This window comes from Mastomys coucha, unplaced genomic scaffold (genome assembly GCF_008632895.1).
Source record: "Mastomys coucha isolate ucsf_1 unplaced genomic scaffold, UCSF_Mcou_1 pScaffold9, whole genome shotgun sequence".
Taxonomy (NCBI): Eukaryota; Metazoa; Chordata; class Mammalia; order Rodentia; family Muridae; genus Mastomys; species Mastomys coucha.
Window position 1 is genome coordinate 61776406 of NW_022196915.1, and position 7482 is coordinate 61783887.

The 7482-nt window shown below is 39.5% G+C and overlaps 1 protein-coding gene across 6 annotated transcripts in view; it reads left to right on the plus strand.

The window, feature by feature from the left end:
- The window catches only part of Zc3h13 (zinc finger CCCH-type containing 13), a 64165-nt gene extending 58610 nt beyond the window's left edge, over positions 1-5555 (plus strand). For 5 of the 6 annotated variants that reach the window (XM_031360830.1, XM_031360832.1, XM_031360831.1 and 2 more), the window contains 2 exons: positions 362-525; positions 4733-5555. In XM_031360830.1, the coding sequence (XP_031216690.1) occupies positions 362-525; positions 4733-4903 (335 nt within the window). In that variant the 3' untranslated portion in view covers positions 4904-5555. Of the gene's footprint in view, positions 1-361; positions 543-4732 lie in introns of all 6 variants that reach the window. The other variant, XM_031360834.1, reaches the window with a different exon arrangement.
- The last annotated feature ends 1927 nt before the right edge of the window (positions 5556-7482 follow it).

Genomic DNA, 7482 nt, shown 5'->3' on the forward strand with positions numbered 1-7482 from the left:
GGGGAGGGAAGGCGGAAAGAGGGGGAGCAAGGGTAAAAGCGAGAGAATAAGAGTTAAGAGCAACCTTTCTCCCTTGTCAGTACTCAGTGGCCTCATTTTCTCTCTAAAGTCTGCTTTTGGCACATCTTAGATTTAAAAACCATTACACTATTGTTCTTATTAAGATGAACAAGGTACCTATGTGGTGAAGGTCCTCTCATGGGGCCCACTGCTGCTGCCTTGACAAGTCATTCACTGGGGTTTGGTAAACCAGAGGTTCTTGAAGTATTCAGTTAAGTCGGTGGCACTTCCCTATTAGGGAAACTTAATGGTGGCACTTCCGTATTAGGGAAACTTAATGTGCGCTTGTTTTCCTTGAAAGATGCAGACAGCCTTTTCGAACATGAACTAGGGGCTCTCAATATGGCTGCTTTACTTCGAAAAGAAGAGCGAGCAAGTCTCCTTAGTGACCTGGGACCGTGTTGTAAAGCACTATGTTTCAGACGGGATTCTGCAATCCGGAAGCAGCTTGTGAAGAACGAAAAGGTACCACGCAGTGGTTGGTAGGAATAGTATATTTTTCATCTTAACTGTTTTGTGAATTTGCTTTCCTCGTCTCCCAGACACATAAAGGAAGAATTCACATGCAAAAAGTTTATTCGTTCTATGAAAACATGTTATGTTTTGCATGTGAGAAAAGCTCCTTAAGATAAGCAGACATGTCAGAGTGTATATAAGTATTTACAGCAGAATGATAAAGGTGATTAAAAGTCAGAAATAAGAGTTACTTTAGACTTGAGAAGAATCTGAAGAGAAATTGGAAGAGTCTTATGCTTTTTAAAGTTGGAAACTGGGACTGTAGATGAGTGTGGGAGATGTGAGCAGTGTGACAAAAGAAGCTTGGTCCTGTAAGGTTAGAAAAGCATTGACTAAGATTTTACAGGAGTCGATAGAAAAACATTGAACTATCTTTCTATAATATTGCTATAAAGAAAAATAGATTTGGGGAGATTAAATTTATAAAACAAAAGATATGAACCCTCTCTAAAGATTAAAGTGAATACAGATAGGAGGAATGGGAGACTTTTTAGAAAGTCAAGTCTATGTGGCTAGAGAGCTGGCTCAGTGGTTAAGAGCACTTACTGCTTTCTCTGTCGGGTGGTTCACAACCACCTATATAACTCTTCTGGCTTCTGTGGGTTCTCTCTCCCTTTCTCTCTCTCTTCTCTCCCCTTCCCTTCTCCCTCTTCCTGTTTGTCTCTTGCCCTCCCTCTCTCCCTCCCTCCTGCCCTCCTTCCCTCTCTGTCTCTGTCTCCATCTCACTGTCTCCTCCTTCTCCCCCTCTCCTTCTATCTCTCTGTCTCTCTCTTTTCATCTTCTCTGTGTATCTATTTATCCATATAAAGTCCTGATTGAAAATAGCTTTTGAAAATTACAGCCATCATTCTCCTTTGCTATTCCTGTTTTGCATGTCCTTAATATCTCTCATTCTGCTGCCTAGGTGCCATCTCTCCTGGCAGCCTTTTTCAACTCAGCATTTCTCTTGAGTATTACCATCCCCCATCCCTAAGCATGTAGGTATAACAACAGTCACCATAATCCTATTATTATTTTAGTTTTAAATTGCATTTGCATCATGTTATGGCTGATTGTAATAAAGAGTGCCAGTATCTTAAGGATACTACCCACTTTGTGTAAAATATATTTTATGGTACTTCTTGGTTCCTCCCTAATATACTGTTGTATCCTTCAAATACAATAGTAACTCAAAAGCCCTGAAAAGTCTCAATGAGAATTGTTTCTAGCCTTATACCTTGTAATTCAGAGTACAGATAGTTAATGGACCATATGACACATTGTGGCATTTAATGATTCATTATAAATGTCTTAATTGATTCATCTACAGAAAGAATTATGAGTGTTCAGATTTCTCAGTGTTAAAGACATCAGGAGTAGCTGGACCTGGTGAACTCTTCTGTAACTTGTGAACTCTGCTCAGGGGGAGGTAGGACATCTTGAGCTTGAGACCGGCCTGGGTTTCAAACAGCAGCACAAGCTGAGAGAAGGGGACAGAACTGAAAAATAGTTTTAAATGCTCAAAAGCCCCATGAAGAATACTGAGATTAAGTTTTATGCCACTACAAAAGAGAAGAGTAGAACAGGGCTGTTTCCTGGGAGGAGAGTTAGATTCTTCTTCAGTGACAAAAAGTGGAAAAACCATTAACCACATATTTGACATTGTCACGTTATAGGAGAATTACTTTGAAGTGTTTAAGCATAAAGCACCAGGAAAAATAAGGAAAGACAACATGTAGCTATTGTAAATGAGTTTTAAAATCATTTTAGCAATATAATATTAGAATAACACACAGCAAATAAAAGGAAGGAAATAATAGCAGATTAACAAAATAGGAGATAGAAGGACATTAGAATAATACATAGTGAAACCAAAAGCTGGTTTTTTTTATTTGTTTGTATGTTTGGTTTTTTTTTTAAGAAATTAATAGTCTCCTAGCTAAACTAAGAAAGAAAACACAAATGAGCAGTAATGAGAAGAAAAGTTGAGATGACACTACGAGTGCCATAGTGCTAGATGAGTAGTGAGGCGGGGTGTGGCTCCATGATAGAGGGCTTGCCTGGCAAGCCCAATGCTCTGGGTTCAGTCCTCAGCACTGAGCACCAAATCAAAAGAAGAAAAGAAAAAGTTTGCATTAAAGTTCAGTTTAGTACAGCAAATAAACTGAGTCCTCAAACTACCAAATCTGTGTAAGAAGGAATAGAAAACTTAAGTTGCTTTTTATCTACTTCAGTTTAGATCCTCCTAAAAATGAAATTTCCACTCCTTGGACATTCATGCTTGCAAATCTGCTAAATATTAAAATAAAACAAAAGGAAGGAAGAAAACCAAGATAACAACAAAACAAACACTAATTCTGCACAGTGTTTCCTTCCCAGCTTATGCCACAGCTCCAGCATTGCAAGTACCCGAGAAAACTGCTGCTCACCCCTTGCATGCAGACAGTCTTAAAGATCCTACAGAATGGAATGAGTCCTGCATCACAATCACATATGGGCTACCCCAGGAATGAAAGACTGCCCAGTGTTCAAAAATCACTCACTGTGATCTACATATCAGACTAAAAAGAGAAAAAAGATACAATCATATCATGCAATAGTTAAGATTATTGTTCTCCCAAGAAACCAGTCTACAGATTTAACAAAATTCAAGTAAAAATCCAACCAAGATTTTTGTACTCTTTGTAGAGATAAACAAGCTGATTCTAGAGTTTATGTGGAGTCTAGCCATATCATTTTTACACACTCACATACAAACACACACACACATACATACATATATACATACATACATACATACATATATACATACATAAATGGGAGAATTTATCTATTAATTTTAAGATACTGTGAAATATACGTTTAAAATAATGTGGTATAGGTAAAAGAATAGAATTTCAGTTAAAGTAAGCAGATTCCACAAGTAGACAGTATAAATGTCTACTTAAATGTAGCCAGTTAAGAGGGACAGGAGAGTATAAAATAGTTAATTTTTGTTATGAAATAATCATTTCTCTTCATAAATTGAGACACTGATTAATAAAAAAAGAAAAAGACAAACAGTGGGAGGCAGTAGTTATGAATACTCTTCTTAAATACCCCAAATGTGCAGATATTCTCAAGAATTAACAATAAAAATAATAGAAAAATTTTCAAAGTGGTGAAATATTTAAACAGACATTATGCCAATGTGGATAGTCATTAAGCCCATGAATAGATGTGTATCATCACTAGCCATTATGGAATATAAATTAAGACTGCAGTGCAATCCTATTAATTACCTCTATCAGTTGCCAAAAAGAACTAACCAGCTAAAACTTGACTGCATTCTTCCCCAAACGGAAACTACCTCCAGTGTTCTTCCTCGGCAAAAAATGAACTGTAGCACAACTGAACATTGGTAGTACCTGTCAACAAACATACTACTGCTGTCTTGTGCAGCAGGCATCACTTTCAAAGGCATTATGTTGAAGAAAGGAACTAACATCAGTAGGTTAGACCTGGCCTATATTTATGTGACATTTGGGGAACAGTAAAGCAATTGAAGACATCAGTGGTTGCCAGAGTTAGGGTTGAGAATATTAGGTAAATGCTTTATTGAGTAAAGACCATGTCTGTCTACCCTGATTGTTGCCATGTTTGCATGAGTCTGTATGTGTATTAAACCTCATAGAATTGTACATAAAATGTTACTTTATTCAGTTCTGTGGCCTGAGTGCTGAGAGACTAATAAGGAGTGAAGAATGTTTGACTTATGAAGGAAAACGAAGGAAAAGTGATTCTTTTCTCAGAGTTTGCACTTTGTCAGGCAAAAGCAAGATTGAATACAGGTGTCGATCAGCAGGGTGGACACCACTTTATCCCTCGGGAGAAGCAGGGGCTCAGCACGTTCTGCCTCTTCTCTGTTCCAGAGTCTGTTTTCTCATCAGAGGTGCAGATTGAATGCAGTTAATTCTTTGTTGGGAACTGTTAAGGATCCCCATCTTAGTAAGAGCTAAACAGAGTGCCCACTGAAGCTTGTTTGCTTGATCCTAAACAGAATCTTAGTTTTGCTTTAATGTCTGTGGAGTCACAGGCAGTGCTCAGCTGACCTTGGGGGTGTGTGGAGCTACCCTGCCTCTCTTTCCCACTGTCACACAGCAATGTACAGCTTGTTGCTTTTGTTTCCTCCAAATAGGGAACTGTGAAGCAGGCGTACACAAACACTCCGATGGTAGACAATGAGCTGCTTCGGCTAAGTCTTCGGTTATTCAAGAAGAAGACCGCTTGCCATGCCCCTGGACAGGAAAAGACTGAAGATGGGAAGTTAGCAGCGTGCAGTGTCCAGCAGGAGCTGTGTGTGTCCTAGGCGGAGATGGAGGACGGCCTTCTGCTCCATCTTCCCAGTAGTGCATAATCTTTCTTGAAGTTCTTTGCTTTGAAGACATTACTAATTACAGAGACAGAAGAGTCATCAGCCACATCAGAAGTGAAGAACTTCAGTCTTCAGAGACACCAGTTTTGGTTCATTTAAGATTTTACATTAATTTTTATACAGTAATTGACACTCAGGCAAAATAATGTGAAAATGTCTAGATTTAGTAATTTCGACTGTGTCTTCATTAAAATTGAAGATTTTGAGAATCCAGGTCACCCCTGCTCTTCCAGCCTATGAATACTTCCTATGAAATAAAAGCACTGATTTTTATTCTGGATCATCATACAGAAACTGACCTTAGTCAGAAAGGTGTGTTGATAGAAGCTGCTGCACAGGCTGCAGTGCCGTGTACAGAGCTCTGAGGAGTGCCGGCTTGGCACGCGTGCCTGGAGGCAGTCTCCACCACCGGAAGCCCAAGTGGTTTGTTTTTTTCTTTTGAAAATTCTAAAATAAATGACTCCATGGGATTTTTTTTTTACACATGTACATTGCTACATTATATATTGTGGGGTTTAATTGTTCATTATCAGAGACTGTGTGCTATTTTATTTTTAATAAATGTGCGTTCCCTTTTCTTGTTGTAGATTTTCCTTGTTCTTTATTAATCAGACTCCAGACACCTAGAAACGCATATCATCAGCATTATAGTTTCATTCTTCATATAGCATTGGACAGTTGTATACGGTTGAGGACATTGGACGATGTACTTCATGTCCAGCTCATAATTCTGGAGGCAAAGCAAGAGTTCACAAACCTGTGATCAGGGTGACAATCCTGCCATCTCATCTCAATTCTGAGCTGCCTCCATCCATCCTGTACTATGTAAAATTTGCTTTTCTAAATTTCAGAATAGTTCATTCTTGTATGTGTTTAGCTCCTGAAGCATACTCTTAGGAGGACTTGGGATAGACACAAACTGAAGAATTTGGGCAGACAGTGGTGCTGAGGCAATAATAGAGGAGATGTTCTAATTTGCTCCTGGCTTTTCATGGGCCTCTGTTAAAGCCATAAGCCTGGGTTACTTCTCTCTGGCCTCGTATCCCATCTCTGGAGATTGTGTGCTGACACTGGGACAGTGTGCCTGTTCATCTTGTTCTAGCAATAGTGTGTCTTCCCAGTGAGAAATCAAGAGCGAGCCCTTTACTAACCAGACAGCTAGCTGGGGTTCATGCCCAAAGAGTAAGCTTCGAAAAGAAGTTTCTGCTAGCTTGTATATACTTTAGGCTTAGTCATCTTTAAATCTCTGTTGGGTCCTGGCCCCAGGTTACTCTTTCAACAAATTAAACAGAGGCAGGAGACTACAAGTCCGGCTACTAGAGCAGATGAGAGATTTACACAGCAAAGATACTGCCAGAAGTACTTCTTAAAGTACACCAGTGTTACTCTTTTTGAATAGTTGTTACCCAAGGTCATCTTGCCCACCTGGTAGAATTATGCTTTTCTCAATAAGAGAACTGGGGCCTTTATGGCAGGCCAGGACTTAACATTTGTTGTGACCCTGCGCTGCCCCCTTGAACTGCCTGTCAGAGGCATATTCTTTGAGGAAGGGCCCCAATGGCTGGTCCACCCTGATGAGCAAACATTTATCTTCTCATATCCTAGTGTCTGTCTCGCTCTCACAGGCTGACTAACACATTACTTAACTTTGGGATACTTTGGAGGCCGGACTCCCTTAGCTGATATGATTTAATATCTCCTAAGCAAATCTACTAGCTAATCCTTCATCATATCAATTCTTTGACATTGAGTTTCTTCTAAATCCATCTCAAGAAGCATTTGTTATGTGGGATAGCCACACAGCAAAGGAAATAGTCTTATTTTGAAAATCGTTTTGAAACATTTCTGGGAAATATCACCAGAGGAGAAAGGGGGAAAGTAAGTCCTCAGGTGTCATTGTAAATGAAAAGAAAACAAAGTTAAGACCCCAGAGAGTGAATGCCAGCAGGAGACCACTTCTTGGCTGCAGTAGGTAGCACTGGGCTCTGCAGCATCAAGATCCAAGAAAAATAATTCAGTTTAAAGAAATTTCAAGTCCTAGAACTGATAGCTCTCAGAATTGTGAAACATGACAAAAACAAAAAACAACAACAACAACAAAAAAAAAAACATGGCTTCGTTTGTCCACTAGTACTAAGACAATCTAAAATTACCTAAGTTAGATGCGGTGGTGCCTGCCTTTGAACCCAGTGCCTTGGAGGCTACAGCAGGTGGAATTCTGTGAAGTCAAGGCCAGCCTGGTGCTCACAGCAAACTTCAAGACGGCCAGAGCTACAATGACCTGTTTCATATACACATATGGAAACTAGATGGCTGAATCTGCTTTCGTGTCAAGCTGTAGAGGAAAGCTTTAGGACCATCCATTTTGCATGAGACCACCATTTCCATAGCTTCATGTTCCCAGTTGGAAAAAGATTATTCAGTCTTGTTTCCAGACTCATTACACAGATAAAATGCTACCCAAGTCTTGTTGGGTCTCTTGTTGACTCTAGACCTAACACCTAGAAGATACC